Source organism: Dipodomys merriami, unplaced genomic scaffold, assembly GCF_024711535.1.
Source record: "Dipodomys merriami isolate MVZ:Mamm:240054 unplaced genomic scaffold, mDipMer1.0.p SCAF_12, whole genome shotgun sequence".
In the NCBI taxonomy this organism is placed as follows: Eukaryota; Metazoa; Chordata; class Mammalia; order Rodentia; family Heteromyidae; genus Dipodomys; species Dipodomys merriami.
Genome location: NW_027202493.1, coordinates 9,834,884 through 9,855,374, shown reverse-complemented (window position 1 = coordinate 9,855,374; position 20,491 = coordinate 9,834,884). Strand labels below are relative to the sequence as shown.

The window sequence follows — 20,491 nt, the reverse complement described above, 5'->3', positions numbered from 1 at the left end:
ATCTGTTCCTGAAGCTGGGTGCAAATATTTCTAGACTTTGAGAAACAAATTCCTTGATAATCTTTTTCTATTCTCCTCCCCTACTGTATTTAGAAATGGCAACTTCCCAGTTTTTATTTTGTTTTCTTTCCCAACTTCCATGAGGGTAAAAGGAAAAGAATAAAGGAAAACGAAACTCAAACTTCCAGCGTTTAGTATAAAAATACCTTTTGCTCTAACTCCATTCATACAATCCTTTCTTCTTGGGAAGTAATCTTAAATTCCAAGGACAGAAGCATCCACAGGATTCTGCTGCACTTTTCTAATACAGTTCACCACTGTGCTGTCTGTGCAGGTTAAGACAACTCTGGCTAGAAGACCCTGAAACATTAAATAAAGCAAAACAGTTTTTTTGGTTGTTTTTTTTTTCTTTTGGGAGGTGGGGTAGTATGAAAAAACTGGGCTCAGGTTGTCCATGAGCCTTTTTGCTCAAGACTAGTACTCTACCACTTGAGCCACAACTCCACTTCAGGCTTTTTTTGGGGGTGGAGTGAGGGGTCAGCCATGGGGTTTGGACTTAGGGCCTGGGTTTGTCCCTGAGCTTTTTCACTAAAAACTACCATGCTACCACTTTGAGCCACAGTGCCACTTCTAGTTTTCTGGTAGTTAATTAGCAATAAGAATCTCAAGGATGGGCTGGGAAGGTGGCTCAGTGGTAGAGCGCTTGCCTTGCATGCCTGAGGCCCTGGGTTCGATTCCTCAGCACCACATAAGCAAAAAGAAAAAAGCCGGAAGTGGCACTGTGGCTCAAGTGGTAGAGCGCTAGCCTTGAACTGAAGAGCTGAGGGACAGCGCCCAGGCCCAGAGTTCAGGCCCCACGACCGGACCCAAAAAAAAAATCTCAAGGACTTTCCTGCCCGGGCTGGCTTTGGACCAGATCCTGAGATCTCAGCCTCCTGAGTAGCCAGGATTCTAGGAATGAACCACTTACAAATTTTTGTTGATTAATTGGAGGTAAGAGTTTCATGGACTTCCGTGCCAGGGCTGGCTTTGGAACTGTGGTCTTCAGGTCTCAGCCTCCTGCATAGCTAGTATTATAGATGTGAGCCATGGACACTCCACTGTTTTTTCCCTTTACTCTTATTATTATACTCAAAAGGCAAGAATGAGTTTACTGGTCAGAACAGATGCTTGCAAGGGTCCTGCTGGCCTGTGAAACAGCTGCTTATTTCCAGCCATGGCAAATAGCATTAGAACTGAGCCTCAATAACTCCTCATGATTAAAGAGCTAAAATGAAATGGTCTGAATAATAATAATAAAAAAAGCATTCTATTACTAAATATTTTTAGGAGTTGAGTTTTGTGTCATGCTTCCTTCATTCTGCAAAAAATTTCTAAATGGGGCAAGAAATGAGACATTACTAAATACATATAAGCATGCCCAGAGGGCTGGAAATGTGGCTTAGGAGAGTGCCTTGCATGCATGAAGCCCTGGGTTCAATTCCTCAGTACCATATAAACAGAAAAAGCTGGCAGTGGCACTATGGCTCAAGTAGTAGAGTGCTAGCTTTGAGCAAAAGAAGCTCAGGGACATTGTCTAGACCCTGAGGAGTGTGGGGGGTGGGGGGTAGGGAGAGGGGGGCATGCCCATAGTCATGGCTTGTGTTGAGTTTTTTTTTTGTTGTTTTTTTTTTTTTTAAAGCTCAAAAGACTGTAAGAGAAATCTTACTTGCTTGTAAGGCTTTCACCCATTTTTTTTCATCCTTAATCCCTAACATCTGAATCCTTTTACTCTAAATGATCTGAAAAGGAGGGGTTGGGGAATAGTTCAATGTCAATTTGTACATTTAACGTCAATATCAATATGTGCCAGGTCCTGGGTTCAACCACTAGTTGATCAAATTCTGCAAGACTAGAGGACCTAGAGTTAGATGGGGACCTAAAACACTCCCACACTTGACTGGGCACATAAACACTATAACCATAATCAAAAGCATTACCTAAGGACAAAGAGATCCACAGAACTGAGTTGCAGACTGCCTTACCTTTACCTGTCCTTGGGAGCAGTGGTCCAGAAGGATTAGGCAGTCTGTAGCCTCTTGTAGTAAGGCTTTCTTAACAGGTTCAGGTATAAGGTTTGTATCCCTTGCTACATCACACACCAATTTCAAAAGAGCCTTCAATAGGATCACAAGTCTGCAGGAAATTCTGGAATCAGGAAGAAAAATGGTCATATTCTAAATTGGCATATTAAATTAAAAGATGTAAAACTACCTAGCTGGTGATCTTTAAACTCTGAGTTCATACAAGAAGGCCTTTTGCTGACTCAGTAATATAGGTTCTTTCTAATAGTATTTGTGCACTGAAATGCTATACGTGTGTGCAAATGAAAAATTGAAATACATCACATGCCCTAAGTCTTTGTACTGAACACACGTATCTGGGCAAATTCTAAACAGGAAGTTGACTGAGGTGTATCCCTTTAGCACACCTGTGTGTTTGGGTGCTATATACCTAGGCCAAGTATACTGCATAAGAAGCTTTAGTGTTTCCAGTATCTTCAGCCTAGCCTCCTCTTCTGGTCCATCATAAACCTCCAGATAACCAGTAATGACTCGCTCCAGTCTCTTCATGTGCCGGACAGTTAGGATCCCCAGTCTGAAAATGGAAAAAAAAAATGTGATGATGACCAAAGAGTTGGACTGAGCTGGGTGCCGGCAGCGTATGCCTATAATTCTACTAGGAAGCTGAGCTCTGAGGATCGCTCTGGGTAGGAAAGTACATGAGACTATTTACTGTTAACCAACAAAAAAAACGTAGAAGTAAGCTGGGTGTTGATGGCTCACACCTGTAATCCTTGCTATTCAGGAGGCTGAGATCTGAGGGTACTGGTTTGAAGCTAGCCCAGGCAGGAAAGTTGCCATGAGACTCAACCTCCAATTTACCACTAGACAACCGGAAGTGGCTCAAAGTGATAGAGTACTAGCCTTGAGTGAAAAAGTTTAGGGATTGCCCACAACCGACAAAAAAAAAAAGCCAGAAGTAGAGCTGTGGCTCAAGTCATATAGAGCCAACCTTGAGCAAAAAAGTTCAGGGACAATACCCTGTCCCTCAGTTCCAGCCCAAGGACTGTCACACAAGAGAGGGACTGAGGATAGACGGCCTGACAAGCAGTCGAGGTACTTGCCTCTTGACAAAAGCTGGTAGATGTCTGGCATAGGTTCTGCGTAAGAGAAGGCGGTGCTCTGGCTCCATGTGGGTCAGGATCAGCTGCAGTACCTCATCACAGTGTGTGGTGGGTCGAACTGCCTCTCCCTTCCAGTGCAGGGATTTCTCCAGAATAGGAAATAAATCCAACAGACACAGAAGCACAGCCTAGGGGTAAGGGAAAAAACCATAGTTCACCAGTTGCATTCACAACACTCCTGAGTTTTTAAGATCTTGATTGACTGTGGGGATGTATAAAAACACCAATAATACATTAAGTGCATAATACTTAAAACTTTCAAACTGCTCACTCCCCCCTCTCCCCGCCACTGGAGTTTGAACTAAGGGCTTGCTCTTGCTAGGCAGGCATTTAACTACTCAGGCCATGCCTCCAGGATCTTCTTACTGTAGTTATTTTTTGAGATAGCGTCTAAAGTTTTTGCCTGGGCTAGCCAATACTATTGGTGCCACCCAGAGAAGGGATGACAAGTGTGAGCCACCATGCCAAGCTCATTGATTTACATGGATTTTTGCTAAGTTGTTCCTAGGCTGGAAAAAATTCCCAATTTCTGCTTCTTAAGCGGCTGTGATTACAGGTGTGACCCATCGTGCCAAACTCTTCATATCATCTCCATCTGACAGTCCCAAATTTAATACTTCCTCTTCAAGACTTACATATTAAGTTTTAGAATAAGAGTGATTGGACTTTAACCTAGATAATCAGTAATCTAAGTGTATTATCACAAAATTTTTGGTGATATATGACATTTATGTACCAAGTTCAAAGAAACTATTCCTACAAAGAATGTAATTCTAAGCCATGTGCTGGTAGCTCCTAGCTATTTAGGAGGCTGAGATCTGAAGATCATTTTTCAAAGCTCTGGTATAAGATCTCATGAAGCCAGGTACTGGTGGCTCATGCCTGTAATGCTAGCTACTCAGGAGGCTGAGATCTGAGGATCACCGTTGAAATAAATCCAGCCCGGGCAGGAAAGTCCATGAGACTCTTATTTCCAATTAATCACCAGAAAACCAGAAATGGCACTGTGGCTCAAGTGGTAGAGTGCTCAAGTTGAGCTGAATAGCTCAGGGACAGCACCCAGGCCGAGTTCAAGCCCCACCACACACAGACACACACAGACACACACAGACATACACACACAGACACACAGACACACAGACACACACACACAGACACACACACACACATACACACACACACACAAGAGTTCATGAGATTCATCTCCAATTAGGCAGCAAAAGCGAGATGTGGAGGTGTGGCTTAAATGGTAGATAATCAGCTTTAAGCAAAAAAAGCCAAGTGATAGCATGAGACCAAGTTTAAGCCCCTGTACCAGCATCAAAAAAAAAAAATTTTTTTCTCCACATTAAAAGACATAAACTTTGTACTTCTTGGTATATTTCCAGTACCAAAAGTACTATTTAAAAGGAAAAAGGGATAAAAATGTGAAAAAAGGTAGTGGTGAGAAGGTAGCAGAGAAGGCATAAAAGAGATTGGTGGTAGAGCATTGGCCTAGCATTTTCAAGGAGCTGGTATAATGCCAGCACCTCTGCTTCTTCAAAAACAGAAAGAAAAGGTTGCTTATCCCTTTCATTTTATTCATTTTACTGCTTCTGTCTTTATTTTTTTATTTTTTTGGATCCAGTCGTGGGGCCTGAACTCTGGGTCTGGGTACTGTCCCTCAGCTCTTCAGCTCAAGGCTAGCACTCTACCTCTTGAGCCACAGCGCCACTTCTGGCTTTTTTCTTTTTGCTTATGTGGTGCTGAGGAATCGAACCCAGGGCCTCAGGCAGGCAAGGCAAGTGCTCTACCACTGAGCCACCTTCCCAGCCCTGCTTCTGTCTTTAGAATGTTCTTTTCCTTCCTAAGCAACTCTAATAGGAATGAATACAGCTTTCATAAGCAAGTATTACTTCATTCCCAATGCCTTCTAAACCACCTCAAGGAAGTGGTGCTGTGGCTCAAGTGGTAGACGCTAGCCTTGAGCTGAAGAGCTCAGGGACAGCACCCAGGCCCAGAGTTTAAGCCCCACAACTTATAAAAAAAAAAAAAAAAATCACCTAGCTAAACCACCTCAACACCACCCAAACCTGGTGGGTAGTTAGCTGCTTATTGGTGGCTACACCTGTGCTTTACATTATTGTTACCGTTCTGTTGTACATAGTTTTGGATATATGTGTACAGAGTCACATTGAAATAACTATCCCTCCAGTGTTTCTTAAAGCTACAAAGCCTGTTTGATTCGCTTAATTCTTGGAATAAGTCACAATAACTACAATGATGCAAACAGCACATTCTTTGTTGAATGAACCAATAACGGACACTAAAATATCTACCTATACAGTGTAGGTAGATAAAGCAGGACAAAAACATTTAAATAAATATTATACTGATCCTAACTGACATGTAGTTGATCCACATGAAGATAAAACTGGCTTTTCTGCAGAGACTCAGGAATGTAGGTCCCTGCTTGATGTTGCAATACTTTCAACTTGGCAATAGCTTTTAGTTCACATCTTCATTTTACAAGACAAGAAAATATCTCTCAACTATTTCTACCTTACATAATGCTATCTTCTCAACTAGAACCCAGAGTATTGTGAATAAACTTTGCAATTACCTGAATGAGGCAGTGCTCTGATATGTACAGGTGGTTGAAAATGGCATGGTACAGGACCTGGGCTCTGTTGTACTGGAGCAAATCAGCAGCTGGCTGCAATCAGACAATTATACAATTAAAAGGAAAGTTTCCCAAGGCTGACAAAGTGTTTTGCCCCTAGTGCTGGGGATCTAACTCAAAACCTCATCTACGAGCCTGGTGCCAGTGGCTCATGCCTGTAATCCTAGCTACTCAGGAGGCTGAGACCTGAGGATCACGGTTCAAAGGCTAGCCTGGGCAGCAAAGTCCTTGAGACTCTTATCTCCAATAAACCAATAGAAAACCAGAAGTGGTGCTGTGGCTCAAGCTGTAGCGCGCTAGCCTTGAGCTGAAGAGCTGAGGGAGAACGTCCAGGCCAGAGTTCAAGCCCCATAACTGACAAAAAAAATAAAAACTTTTAAAAAATTGCATATTTGAATATGATTCCTTTCAGGTTCTGTTTTTTTTTTCTTTTTGAGTCACTTGTTAATCACTGAATGTCTGGTTATTAATAGTGAATTGTATCTTCCTGTTTCTTCTATAATTACTCTTTTAGTTGTTATATTATGGTGAAATACAATTTCTACCAAGTTGGGAGAGGACAAAAGAGAAGAAAAAGACAATTTAATGACTTTATGGTTTTTTTGTTATTGTTGTTGTTGTTGTTTTGCCAGTCCTGGGGCTTGAACTCTGGGCCTGGGCACTGTCCCTGAACTTCTTTTTTGCTCAATACTAGTACTCTACCACTTGAGCCACAGCACTACTTCCAGCTCTGTTTATGTGGTACTGAGCAATCAAACCCAGGGCTTCATGCATGCTAAGCAAACACTCTTCCATTTAGCCATATTTCCAGCCCATGACTTTATGTTAATAGGAAGCAAGTTCAGAAAAATATATAAATGTAAGTAAAAACAGCCCAAGGTACTTACCACATTAAGTACAATGTGATGAAGGCACTGCACACCCAGGACCTTGTTCTCAGTTTGGTAATCATCTGAAATGAGCAAAGATGGAGGAAGTATCCTTTCCAGATGTTGGCTTAGCCAGGGCCGAGTAATCTGTTGCAGAGTCCATGAAAAAACATGTTTGACTGCAGGGTTATTCTTCCAGGATTCCCTGAAAGGACACATGAAAACACACCAGGTAAAGTGACATGGCGATAATTAGCAAAGAAAAGTAACTAGTTTAGATTGAATAGAGTATTTTCTTGTTCTTTGGGGGAAAAATAGTACATTCCAGATAATTTTTTTTTTTTTTTTTGCCGGTTGTGGGGCTTTAACTCTGGGACTGGGCACTGTCCCTCAGTTCTTCAGCTCAAGGCTAGCACTATACCACTTGAGCTACAGTGCCACTTCTGGCTTTTTCTGCATATGTGGTGCTGAGGAATTGAACCCAGGGCCTCATACAGGCAAGGCAAGCACTCTACCACTGAGCCACCTTCCCAGCCCATATAAGTTAATTTTATAAAATACATTTAGTGATTTGAATTAAAACAACTTACATAACATACACTATACACACACACACACACACACACACACACGTATATATGTGAAACCATCACCCAGGACTGTGACTGTAAAGCTTATCGAGGCTAGGTGCCAGTGGCTCAAGCCTATAATCTAACTACTCAGAAGGTTGAGATGTGAGGACTGCAGCTTGAAGTAGCCCTGGCAAGAAAGTCCTTGAGATACTTTAATCAACAACCCAAAAAGCTACAAATGGAGCTGTGGCTCAAGTGATAGCTAGCTTTGAGCAAATGAAGCTCAGGGACAGCGCCCAGGCCCTGAGTTGAAGCCCCAGAAGTGGCAACTAAAAAAGTAAGTAATATCCAATGAGTAGTGGTCATTTATATCACAGCTATGTGAAGGACCTGAGATGACGAAGGTGTTTTGGTTATAGTGAAATGTGGATTAGTAGAGATGTCTCAACACTGTTATTATAGAGAACAAAATATATGAGCACCAACTTATATATATCTATATATATATATATATATATATATATATCTATGTATATACATAGATATATATATATATATATAATTTTTTGCCAGTTCTGGGGCTTGAACTCAGGACCTGGGCACTGTCCCTGAGCTTCTTTTGCTCAAGGCTAGCACTACCACTTGAGCCACAGCACTACTTTTAGCTTTTTCTGTGTATATGGTACTGAGGAATCGAACCCAGGGCTTCATGCATGCTAGGCAAGCACTCTACCACTGAGCCATATTCCCAGCCCCAATTTATATCTTATAAAGTCAGTGTACACACATGACTCACCAATCTTAAAAATAATAACAGCCGGGCGCTGGTGGCTCATGCCTGTAATCCTAGCTACTCAGGAGGCTGAGATCTGAGGATCGCGGTTCAAAGCCAGCCCGGGCAGGAGAGACCGTGAGACTCCTATCTCCAATAAACCACCAGAAAACCGGAAGTGGCACTGTAGCTCAAGTGGTAGAGCACTCTCCTTGAGCTGAAGAGCTGAGGGACAGCACCCAGGCCGAGTTCAAGCCCCACGACCAACAAAAAAAAAAAAAAAAAAAAAAATCTGGGGCTGGGAAGGTGGCTCAGTGGTAGAATGCTTGCCTTTCATGCAAAAGGCCCTGGATTTGCTTCATCAGCACCACATAAGCAGAAAAAGCCAGAAGTGGTGCTCTAGCTCAAGTGGTAGAGTGCTATCCTTGAGCTGAAGAGCTAAGGGACAGCACCCAGGCCCAGAGTTCAGGCCCCACAACTGTCAAATATAATAATAATGATCCCATCCAATATTATCTTTTTTTGTTAGTTGTAGGGCTTGAACTCAGCCTGGGCACTGTCCCTGACCTCTTTGGCTCAAGGCTTGCACTCTAACACTTTGAGCCATAGGTTGACTTCCAATTTTCTGGTGGTTAATTGGAGAGAAGTCTCCCAGACTTTTCTACCTAGGCTTGCTTTGAACTGCAATCCTCAGATCTTAGTCTCCTGTGTAGCTAGGATTACAGGGGTGAGCTGCTAGAACCCAGCCCAATTTTATCTTTATATTACAAATAATGAGACAGATTCAGAAAATCTACCTACCTAGTCCTACTAAGAGAATTAAAAACAGTCACTAGCTTCAAAATCAAACCTTTTAACTCCCAAGTTCTGTTGTAAAATGACATATGCACATTTTTTCTCCTCACTCTAGACTTAACAAAGTAAAAAGTGGAAACTTTCACAGAAAGCACTTCAGCTAATAGTAAAGTTTTCTATTTTTCCTTCCCATGATTGCTCTCCAAAGGATGAAAAATCCCCAGATTTAGGATTTGGAGGAATGGCTTGAGTGGTATAACACAAGCTGCAAACAAAAAAGTCAAACCAGCCCTGAGTTCAAGCCCCAAGACCAATACATATATACATACATACAAACACACACACACTCCTTAAGTTTAAAATTTTAAAATGTAAGATTAAATCCTCTTCATGTCTTCATTCTAACTGTCGATAAATGGGGCAGAGTCCCCATTTTCTCAAGTCAGCTGACAGAATTTATCATTTGATTGGAAGCACTGGAGTGAATTTGAGTGAGAAGACCTTAATTCTAATCTCAAATTTGTTTATCTTTTGTTGTTGTTGTTGTTATTGGTCGTGGGGCCTGAATTCTGGGCCTGGGCATTGTCCCTCAGCTCTTCAGCTCAAGGCTAGCACTCTACCACTTGTGAGACACAGCGCCACTTCGATTTTTTTGGTGGTTTATTGGAGATAAGAGACTTACAGACTTTCCTGCCTGGCTGGCTTTGAGCCATGATTCAAGAGACTTACAGACTTTCCTGCCTGGCTGGCTTTGAACCATGATCCTCAGATCTCAGGCTCCTGCATAACTAGGATTACAGGCATGAGCCACCAGTGCCCAGTTTGTTGTATCATTCATTGATAGCCTAGTTTATCACCTCTATTTTTCTGATGAAGAAGCTAAAAGATCAGCACTCACTTATTCAAATCAGGCTTGAGAAGTCCAATGACCACAGGAAATCTCCCTCTCTCCTCTTCATTTTCTCCACATAGGAATCCTGCCACTGAATTGCATTCAGTAGCTTGAAGGAGTGAAGTGAGCACCTTTCTGGCCACCTCCTGAGATCTTGGAGTGGTCCATGATTGCTTCAAGCTGTGAGAGATGGCAAAAATATAGACGGGTCCTGCTAAGTGACTTACATCTGCCTTCCAAGTGGAACAGAGTGGAGACTTCTTGGCGGCCTCAACTTTCCCCAACAGTTTAAGATACAGTAAGCCAACTTCTTCAGCTTTACCAGCCACTTCGGAGTGACCACCACGTGCACCTGCCTCCTCGTTGGATGGGGCTGCATACTTCTCCAGCGCTTTGGTCACCTGTGCCAGTATCTCCAGCATTTTGCTCCCCTCAAACAATCGGTCCCATTCTGTGGCATCTATAAGAGCCCCGAGGTCCTTAAGAGCATCTCCTCGTGCACTGGCCCGCCGTGGCTCCCGGTCGGAAAGGCGGTGCACCATCTTCGAGAAGGCCTGCCCGAGGTCGCCGAGACACCCCTCTCCTTCCCTGGCGGTCTCCTCGGCGCTGTCGGGCTCCATTTCTCACGCTGCAGCAAGAAAGGGCTGGTCCCCCCCCCCACACACACACACACCGTGAGGACGAGGAGGAAGAGGACCAGAGCCTCGCTGAAGAGGGAAGCACAGATCTCTCACAAGCTGCAATCCTCCCCGCGCGGAAAACCCACACCAAGTAACACGACGGCCAGGCGTCTCGCAGCGGGCGGGTCGAGTGGGGCCGGGATGACGCCGCTGATGTCGGACAAACGGTGATGTCAGATGCAACGGTGGAGTGGAGAAACTTCTCCTGAAGACGCAAAGAAAGGAAAAGTTAACCCGAGAAACGAGCTGCTGCGGGCGCCGCGCCGCGTTCTCAGCCACTCAGGGGACGGCGATCCGCGGGATGCGGCTGGAAGCCAGCACGAGCAGGAAAGTCCATCAGACCGTCATCTCCAAGGAAGCACCACAAACTGGAACGGGAGCTGTGGCTAAAGTGGTGGAACGCGAGCCCAGGCCGTGGGTTCAAGCCCCAGGAGACACAGAGACACAGACACACAGAGACAGACAGACAGCACACGCACACACACACACACACACACACACACACGCGAGCCCAGACCGTGGGTTCAAGCCCCAGGAGACACAGACACACAGACACACAGACAGACAGACACACGCACACACACACACACACGCGAGCCCAGGCCGTGGGTTCAAGCCCAGGAGACACAGACACAGACAGACAGACAGACAGACACACGCGCGCGCGAGCCCAGGCCGTGGGTTCAAGCCCCAGGAGACACAGAGACACAGACAGACAGAGACAGAGACAGAGACAGATAGACAGACAGACAGACAGACACACACACACACACACACACACACACACACACGAGCCCAGGCCGTGGGTTCAAGCCCCAGGAGACACAGAGACACAGACAGAAACACAGACAGACACACAGAGACAAAGACACACAGACACACAAACATAGAGACACAGACAGACAGACAGACAGCACACACACACACACACACGCGAGCCCAGACCGTGGGTTCAAGCCCAGGAGACACAGAGACACAGACACACAGACAGACAGACACATAGACAGACAGACACACACACACACACACACTCACGCGAGCCCAGGCCGTGGGTTCAAGGCCAGGAGACACAGAGACACACACAGAGACACAGACAGACAGACAGACACACACACACACACACAGAGACAGAGGCACACAGACACACCGACAGACACACACACACACGAGCCCAGGCCGTGGGTTCAAGCCCAGGAGACACAGACAGACAGACAGACAGACAGACAGACAGACAGACAGACAGACAGACAGACACACACACACACACACACACACACACACACACCTACGGGGCCTGCAAGTTTTCCCTCACACCAACCATCTTGAGCGGCGTCCGAGTCACACTAGCACGATTGCCGGAAAGCACAAGCTAACTTCCGCCGGTACTGCCGCAACGCTCCGCTCCGCGACTAGTAGTCGTAAAGCAATTAAGAGCCTGGCCGGGGGGCGGGGGGAGTCTAAGGAGAGTAATTTGCATAGAGACGCAACCGCCTCCTGACTTTGTCTCTATTTTCATTTGTTAGAGGGGAAAGAAACGAACAGTCACAAAACATCCGGGAGCTAAATCCTACGTGATAATATAGCTCAATACTGTATCGGTCTAGACGGTATTACTCACCCTTTCTTAAAAATGAGTCGCACATACTTAGGAATTTTTTCCCAAGATGGTATAATTGATCCTTTTCCGGTTCATAAGCGTGATGATTGGGTTCTCACGCGCTTGCGTGACATGTGCCTCCCTCTAAACCTTGTTACGACGTGGGCACATTACCCTTCTGACGTGAACTGGGGGTCTTTCCATTTTCTTGTGGACATGAGACGTGGGCTTTGTGTTTGTCTTTTCACCAGGTTTTAGTTTAACTAGTGTGTTCTTGAGGTCCAGATGCAAAGGGAGCGCTACGTGCAATTCTTGGTTTCGCTCCCCTCAGTGTAGCTTCAGGCGGTGGGGTTTCTCCACCCCAGTTTCCTGGGCAAGCTCTGCCTAGGATCCCCGGGAAGGCTCGGAGCCCGCGGAGCGATCCCGGCCTTGCCCACCGCCAGGGGTCGCGTTTGCCAGGTCCCAGCTCGGCCTCCTCTCGGCGGGACATACCGGTCAGAACTTTTAAAAATAGAAGAATTAAATATACGGAAACCATTTAGAACAACGGTCCTAAGATAGTTCTATTGGTTTAACAATATCACGCTTGTAAACCTAGCAACCCAGGAGGTTGAGATCTAAAGATCTGGGATCCAAACCAGAGAAAACACTCTTACATCCAAGGACCCAGCAAAAAGCTGGAAGTGGAGGCGTGGCTTAAGTGGTAGGGCACAGGCTTTGGGCTGAAAAAGCCACCAAGCAAGAGTGCCAAGGCCCTGACTTGAACTTTCACTTTTATTTCCTCTTTCATGGAGACTTTTGTCCTCCGGTCCCCATCTCCTCCTCTTTCATTTGGCCGTCTCTTCCCTGACCAATTGGTGGCACTCAGGATTTTCCTAGCAATCCCAACCCCTGATAACCATTTTTCCCCCCCAAGGCTCAAGTACAGCAAGATGCCAATCAATAAGGCGCTTATTATATCTCTCCTGTATGTGAGGGTTTCTTCCCATGTAGTCCTGGTGTTAAATGGATTTCAGCTCTGCTTCGATGGGAGGAAAAGTACTTGTATTGTAGACATCTCCTCCTCTGCACTGAGTTTCCTGAAGCCAAGCACCATGTCTTTATGCTCAGTGCCTGGCACAATTGAGTCATGCAATAGACGCTTATTGAATACACATGTCCACCCACAAAGGATTGGCTGTATAAACCACGGTTCATTCACACAATGCAGCTCTGTGAGGTTATTTATGCAAGACAAAAATGGGCCGTTCCGTGAAAAGAGCAAGACCTCAGCCACGGACATGTTGCCTGGCTTTCAAGAAAGATCCCATTTACGATCTAAATGAATTTTTTCACTCAAAAGGGCCAATCATCACTTACAGAGACTGATTTCTGAACTAAAACAAGCAATGTAGAGCGTCCCCTAGCATTTTGATGGCTGTCAAATACTACTGAGGCTATGTGGAAAGGACCCAACTGCCAAGATGAAAGGGCACCCACTGGCCAAAGACAATCTGAGCATGAAAAGAATGTTTCCTGTCACAATTGAGACATGATTATATGCCAAACAAATGAATTCAGCGATACTAGAAAGAAAAACATGTCTTCATTCACCTTCCAACCACCTAAGGAATCATCTCTTATTTTGAAAATTGGTGAAATAAGAGAAAGAAACTAAGTATTTGTTCTGCTACATATTTCAGGGCACCTATAAATACTGTGTTGATTGATAAATGCAACAGAACTGGTAGCATTAGAAAATCACGATTCACATTAATGAAGCATTGAAACAAGGCAACAGGGCTGTGAAGGTGGCTTCGTTGTAGTGTGTTAGCCTTGAATAAAAGAAGTTCAGGGATAGTGCCCAGGCTCTGAGTTCAAGTTCAAGCCCCGAGACTGGCAAACAAATAAACCAGAAATCCAAAAAACAAGGCAACAATCATTTTGGCTTTTAAAAAAATGCTTCATGGGAAGTGGCGCTGTAGCTCAAGTGGTAGAGCGCTCGCCTTGAGCTGAAGGGCTGAGGGACAGCGCCCAGGCCCAGAGTTCAAGCCCCACGACTGACAAAAAAAAAAAAGGAAAAAAAAAAAAAGAAAAAATGCCTCATGGGTTGGGAAGGCGGCTCAGTGGTAGAGTGCTTGCCTTGCATGCATGAGGCCTTGGGTTCGATTCCTCAGCACCACATAAGCAAAAAGAAAAAAGCCAGAAGAGGCGCTGTGGCTCAAGTGGTAGAGCGCTAGCCTTGAGCTTAAGAGCTGAGGGGCAGTGCCCAGGCCAGAGTTCAGGCCCACGACCAGACCCAAAATAAAATAAAATAAAAAGATAACTCATGCTTGTAATCCTGGCTACTCAGGAGGCTGAGATCTGAGGATCTTGGTTCAAAGCCAGCCCAACAGGAAAGTCCATGAGACTCTTATCTCCAATAAACTGCTAGAAAACCAGAAGTAGCACTGTGGCTCAAGTGGTAGAGCGCTAGCCTTGAGCTGAAGAGCTGAGGGACAGCGCCCAGGCCCAGAGTTCAGGCCCATGACCAGATCCTCCCCCCCATCTCTCCCCAAAATAAAACAAAATGAAAAGGTGGCTCATGCTTGTAATCCTAGCTACTCAGGAGGCTGAGATCTGGGATCGAAGTTCAAATCTAGCCCAGGCAGGAAAGTCCATGTGACTCATCTCCAATTAAGCATCCAAAAAGCCCAAGTGGAACTGTGGCTCAAGTAGTAAAATGCCAGACTTAACTAAAAAAGCTATTCAAGAGAACAGGGGCTGGGCATCGGTGGCCCAAGCATATAATCCACTGCTATTCAGGAGGCTAAGATCTGAGGATCCGGTTCCAAGCCAGCCCAGGTAGGAAAGTCCATCAGAATCTTATTTCCAATTAATTATGTGCCGATAAAAGCCCAAAAGTCGAGCTGTCATTCAAGTAGTAGAGCACTAGTTGAAGAAGAATAATCTGAAACATTTGTGGTGGAAAATTACGGTGCAGGATGGTAAATGGGAGATAGAGTATTTCCTGAAGTACAATCTTTTCTTTGGTTGTGGGCCTGAACTCTGGGCCTGGGTGCTGTCTCTCCGCTCTTCTGCTCAAGGCTAGCGCTCTACCACTTGAGCCACAGCACCATTTCTGGCTTTTTCTGCTTATATGGTGCTGAGGAATCAAACTCAGGGCCTCATGCATGCAAGGCAAGCACTCTACCGCTGGACCACCTTCCCAGCCCCTAAAGTACTCTTAATGCACAAAAAGCACTCGGGTTTAGGGTTTTTATCTAAAAGGGGGAGGTTACTAGGCAGCAGAAATCAGACTCTCCCTTTTCACCTTCTCTAAATGATTCGGTGACTACCTAGAGTTCTTCTGGGTGAGGGAAGTTGTGTTCTTTTTAGATCCTCTTTGTCTTCCACAGTTTAATCTTGAACCTGAGAGTAGGCTCCTAAGGAGATAGGGAATTCTTTCCCCCCCCACCCCCCCAATCCTGGGGCTTGAACCTCAGGGCCTGGGCACTGTCTCTGAGCTTCTTTTGCTCAAGGCTAGCACTCTACCACTTGGAGCCATAGAGCCACTTCCGGGTTTTTTTGTTTATTTTTGTTTATGTTGTACTGAGGAATCGAACACAGTGCTTCACGCATGCTAGGCAAGCACTCCAGCACTAAGCCGCCTTCTCAGCTCAGGGAAGCCCATGGGGAAAGAATAGAAGATTCTAGTCCAGAAAAGTATTTCCCCATTCCAGCGCTATCAGATTTAGCCTTTATTTTTTTGTGCTGGTCCTGGGCCTTGGACTCTTGGCCTGGGTGCTGTCTTTGAGGATTTTTTCCCCCCCTCAATGACTAGTGTTCTACCTCTTGAGACACAGCTCCACTTCTGGCTTTTGGTGAGTAATTGGAGAAAAGGGTCTAATAGACTTTGCTGCATGGGGCTGGCTTTGAACATTAACCCTCAGATCTTAGCCTCCTGAGTAGCTAGAGTTACAGGCATGACACAGTCTTTTAGACCTTGGTCATCCTACTGGATACCTAGAAAATAAGACCTTTATATAAACACTTTCTCTTTCTTTTCTTTTCTTTTCATGTTTTTGTCAGTCATGGGGCTTGAACTCTAGGCCTGGGGCTGTCTCTCAGAACTTACATTATTAACATTCACATAATTCTTTATTGGCTTTATCAAAACATACACTGTTATTACTAAACATTGCAATAGTATTATTACTAAACATATAATTATCAATCATAATTTAGGATTTCTTTGTTGCAGTACTGGTCTTACCCATACTGCACTGCCTCAGAAATGTATTCCTGAGTCCCATCATTTAATATCTCTTTGCTGTTCTTTTGTGTCTTTAGGAGAAGATATTCGTAAGGGACACCTCCCTCCCTCTTGGCTAAGTCTCCACCCAGTATCTGTTACCTAGGTAACTGGCAGACCTGGATCAGTCAACTTCCCCTCCTGCTAGGTCACATCCAGGGTCACCTCTGGTCACATGCCTCCCATCTGACCTTAGGAGGGTCCTAGACCCTGAGGTCACATCCAGATCCAGTGTGGCCACACCTTTTCCCCACCTGGCCACACAGCTTCCTGTCCCTGGCCTGGATAAGTCCTGGCCCACCTGGTCTCTCCCTCTTTCCCCTCCCCCCCCCCCCAGCCTTTCCTTTTCAGCCATGCCTCTCCACCATGTATGGGGGTTGGGGGGGAGCAGCAGTTCAGTAAATAAACTTCCTCTCCTGCCTGAATAGCGTGTGGTGTTCTCCTCATCACTACCTAATGAAACCTACCTATTTAATATATCTTACAATATTTAGTAAAGAATGGCAAATACTATATCTCAAATCATTTGAAATAATTTTTTTCACTACATCAGTAATGGTTAATTTTTTATGTGCACTTGATTAGGTTCAGGTATCCCCAGACAGCTGGTAAAGTATTTTTTTCTAGCTAGGTCTGGAAGAGATTGTCATTTGGATCAGAGTATTGAAGATCACTTACTCAATGTGAGAAGACACCACCTAATTAATCCAGACATTGAATCGAACAAAAAGGTAGAGGAAAAGGGAATTTTCTGGAACTGAGATACTTGTCATCTCCTGCCTATTCTTGGACATCAGAACTCAGATTCCTAAGCCTTCCAGTGGGACTTGGACTTACGCCTGAATTATACCGCCTAGTTCCAGGGAGATACAGCTTTCAGGGTCAATCATGGAGTATTTCTCAGCCCCCATATGTGTGTGGGCCAATTCTAATAATAAAAATCACCTCTTAATATATCTTCTCTTTTTTTATATTTTTATTGTTATAAATGTGATGTACAGAGGGGTTACAGAAATGTACTTTTTTTTTTTTTTTGGTCATGGGGCCTCCGCACTGTTCCTGAGCTCTTCAGTCAATGAGAGTGCTCTACCATTTGAGATACAGCACTACTTTTGATTTTCTGATTTTCTGGTGGTTAATTGGAGAGTCTCAAGGATTTTCTTGCTCAGGCTGACTTTTTTTTTTGTCAGTCCTAAGGCTTGAACTCAGGGCCCAGGCACTGTCCCTGAGCTTCTTTTGCTCAAGGCTAGGGCTCTACCACTTGAGCCACAGTGCTACTTCTGGCTTTTTTCTGTTTATGTAGAACTGAAGAATAGAACCTGGGGCTTCTTGCATGGTTGGTGAGCACTCGACCACTAAGCCACATTCCCAGCCATGCTGGCTATGAACTGCGATCTTCAGATTTCAGCCTCCTGAGTAGCTATGATTACAGGCATGAGCCTCTGATGCCTGGCAACTTTACACTCCTTTTGGACACTTCTTTTTGGACAATGTCACCTCTTCCCTCACTCTCACCCATTTTTTCCCTCCCATTCCCACCTACAAGTTGTAGTTATTTTCAGCATCGAATCTATGAGCGCCACTGCTGCATTTGTTCACCCTTTGTCCCTCTACTTCCAGGCCCCACCTTTCCCTCCTAAAGACAGATAAACGAGTAAAAAAAAAAAAAAAAAGTAAAACAGCAATGAAGAAAAAAACCTAGTTTCCATTTCCTGGAGTTCATTTCCATAAATATCATTTTCTATGATGAGAGGCACATTGCATTGAGCCTTTGTGTTCCCCTTCTAAGAATATCCTCCTTTGGTCTCACTGTGTATGAATGCCTAGAGTCCTGTATAATTTACACGTCCCGTTTAATGTATCTTTTGACAATTATTTTGTATGTGTGGTGTTGTAGATCAAACCCAGGGCCTCACACATGCTATGGAAGTAGGCTACCACTGGGTTATATATCTGGAGGCCCTAGATTGATGAGTTTTGTTGTTGCTGTTGTCAGTTATAGGGCTTGAACTCAGGGTCTGGGTGCTGTCTCTAAGCTTTTTCCGCTCAAGGTTAGGATTCTATGACTGAGCCACAGTGCCACTTCTGGTTTTCTGGTGGTTAATTGGACATAAGAGTCTCAAGGACTTTCCTGCCCAGGCTGGCTTTGGATTGTGATCCTCAGATCTCAGCCTCCTGAGAAGTTTAGGATTCTAAGCCTGAGCTACCAGTATCTAGCTCTCAATGATTTTTTGTTGTTGCTGTTTTGTTTTCTTTGTATTAGTGTACATTAATTGTATAAAGGGAGTCCCATGCATGAATATAATATACTTTGATCCAATTCACCCTAGTACTTTTCCTTGAAGACTTTTTTGTTATTTTTCTTGTCCTGGGGCTTGAACTAATGGCCTGGGTGCTGTCCCTCAGTTTTTATTGCACAAGGATAGTCCTTTATCATAGAGCCTCAGCTCCTTTTCCAGTTTTGTTTGTGGTTAATTGGAGTATCATGCTTGCTTTCTTTCTTGCTCTCTCTCTCTCTCTCTCTCTCTCTCTCTCTCTCTCTCTCTCTCTCTCTCTCTCTCTCTCTCTCTCTCTCTCTCTCTTCCTCCTTCTGTCCTAGGGCTTTAACTCAGGGCCTGGACACTGTCCCTGAGCTTCCTTTTGCTCAAGGCTAGCACTCTACCACTTGAGCCACAGAGCCACTTGTGGCTTTTTCTGTTTATGTGGGACCAAGGTATTGAACCCAGGGCTTCATGCATACTAGGCAAACACTCTCCGCTAAGCCACATTCTCAGCCCCATCTCATGTACTTTTTCTTTTCTTCCCAGGCTGGCTTCAAACTGTCTCAGCCTCATGAGTAGCTAAGATTACAAGCATCAGCCACTGGCTCCCAGCTTACAACTTTTGTGTGTGTGTGCCAATACTGGGGCTTGAACTCAGGGCCTCTCTCTCCTTTAACTTTTTTTTGTTATAGGCTGGTGCTCTAGCACTTCAGCCACAACTTCATTTTGCTGGTTAATTAGAGTTTGAGTCTCTTGAACTTTTCTCCTCTGGCTGGCATTGATTCTCAATTTTCAGATGTCAGCCTCCTGAGTAGCTAGAATTACAGGCATGAGCCACTGCTGCCCAGCTTTCTTGAATCATTCTTTTTTTTTTTTTCACCAGTCTTGGGGCTTGAACTCAGGGTCTGGGCACTGTCTCTAAGTCCCTCTGTGCTCATCGCTAGTGCTCTAACACTTGAGCCACAGCGCCACTTCTGCCTTTTTCTGTTTATGTGGTACTGAGGAATTGAACCCAGAGCTTCATGCATGCAAGGCAAGCACTCTACCATTGAGCCACCTTCCCAGCCCCTAATTCTTATTTTTTTTTCTGACAGACCTGGAACTTGAACTCAGGGCTTGGGCACTGTCCTTGAGCTTCTTTAGCTCAAAGCTAGCACTCTGTCACTTGAGCCACAGCACCACTTCTAGCTTTTTCTGGTTATTTGGTATTGAAGAATCGAACCTAGGGCTTCGTGCATGCTAGGCAAGCTCTCTACCATTAAGCCATATTCCCAGCCTCTTGAATATTTCTGTAAGTATGTTTCGTCTATTTGCACGTGTATATTTGAAGTACTTTTGATCATTATTCACACCTCCCTCCACTTTACCTTCTCCTTTACCATCCTCTTTTAATTCTTTTGATTGGCTTCATACACTTCAGAGTCAAGCAACACTTTATGTAAGAGAATGGGTGCTTTACTGGGCTGAACAGAGAAATTGGTTACATAGAGACAGGTTGAAGAAAGAAGTAAAAGAACAAAAAGCATATTGTCCATTTCAAAGTTACTTTCCTGGAAATGTGGAATCAGAACAACAGAAAGAACTGATTGGTTAACATCAGGTTACTTTAGGTTACTTTCTTTTGTGTACCCATGAAAGCAGCGGGAATGTCATTATCAGGCCAATTTAAACTGGCCAGTTTGGGAAATTTGGCTATTATATCTCTAATCCTGATTTTTCGGGTCAATAAACAGGTCAATGTCCCGGGGCTGAGGGTGTAACTCAGTGGTAGAGTTGCTTTTAGGATTAAAACACTGAAACATAGATTTTCTTCAAATCAGAGGGTTGAGGATGTAGCTTAGCAGGTATAACACCTGCTGAGCTCAGGGCCCTGAGGTTGTCAAACCTAGTAC

General features: G+C 44.6%; 1 protein-coding gene and 1 non-coding gene across 3 annotated transcripts; one reads left to right on the top strand and one right to left on the bottom strand.

The window, feature by feature from the left end:
• Positions 1 to 96: 96 nt before the first annotated feature.
• Positions 97 to 11,827, bottom strand: Tti2 (TELO2 interacting protein 2). Of its 2 annotated transcripts, none has more exons than XM_070016204.1 (8): positions 11,754 to 11,827; positions 9,795 to 10,673; positions 6,776 to 6,962; positions 5,829 to 5,921; positions 3,167 to 3,354; positions 2,494 to 2,637; positions 2,025 to 2,187; positions 97 to 360 (listed from the first exon to the last, which is right to left on the bottom strand). In XM_070016204.1, exons 2-8 carry the CDS (start codon positions 10,406 to 10,408, stop codon positions 256 to 258), a joined length of 1,494 nt encoding a protein of 497 aa, XP_069872305.1. In that variant the 5' UTR covers positions 10,409 to 10,673; positions 11,754 to 11,827; the 3' UTR covers positions 97 to 255. The 2 variants fall into 2 exon arrangements, with proteins under 2 accessions (XP_069872305.1, XP_069872306.1); XM_070016205.1 differs by having other exon boundaries at positions 11,758 to 11,777.
• A 317-nt stretch (positions 11,828 to 12,144) lies between these two features.
• LOC138823481 (small nucleolar RNA U13) lies at positions 12,145 to 12,249 on the top strand. The gene has a single exon (XR_011370831.1). It is a non-coding gene; the product is annotated as a small nucleolar RNA U13 (small nucleolar RNA).
• The last annotated feature ends 8,242 nt before the right edge of the window (positions 12,250 to 20,491 follow it).

What these genes read in the sequence shown, in the direction of transcription:
- Tti2 (XM_070016204.1), bottom strand. Translation starts at nt 10,408, where the DNA reads ATGGAGCCCGACAGCGCCGAGGAGACCGCCAGGGAAGGAGAGGGGTGT. An exon ending in CTACCAGCTTTTGTCAAGAG is followed by an intron (nt 2,638 to 3,166) that starts GCAAGTACCTCG and finishes TTCCATTTTCAG; the next exon opens with ACTGGGGATCCTAACTGTCC. An exon ending in ATGCAGTATACTTGGCCTAG is followed by an intron (nt 2,188 to 2,493) that starts GTATATAGCACC and finishes TCCTGATTCCAG; the next exon opens with AATTTCCTGCAGACTTGTGA.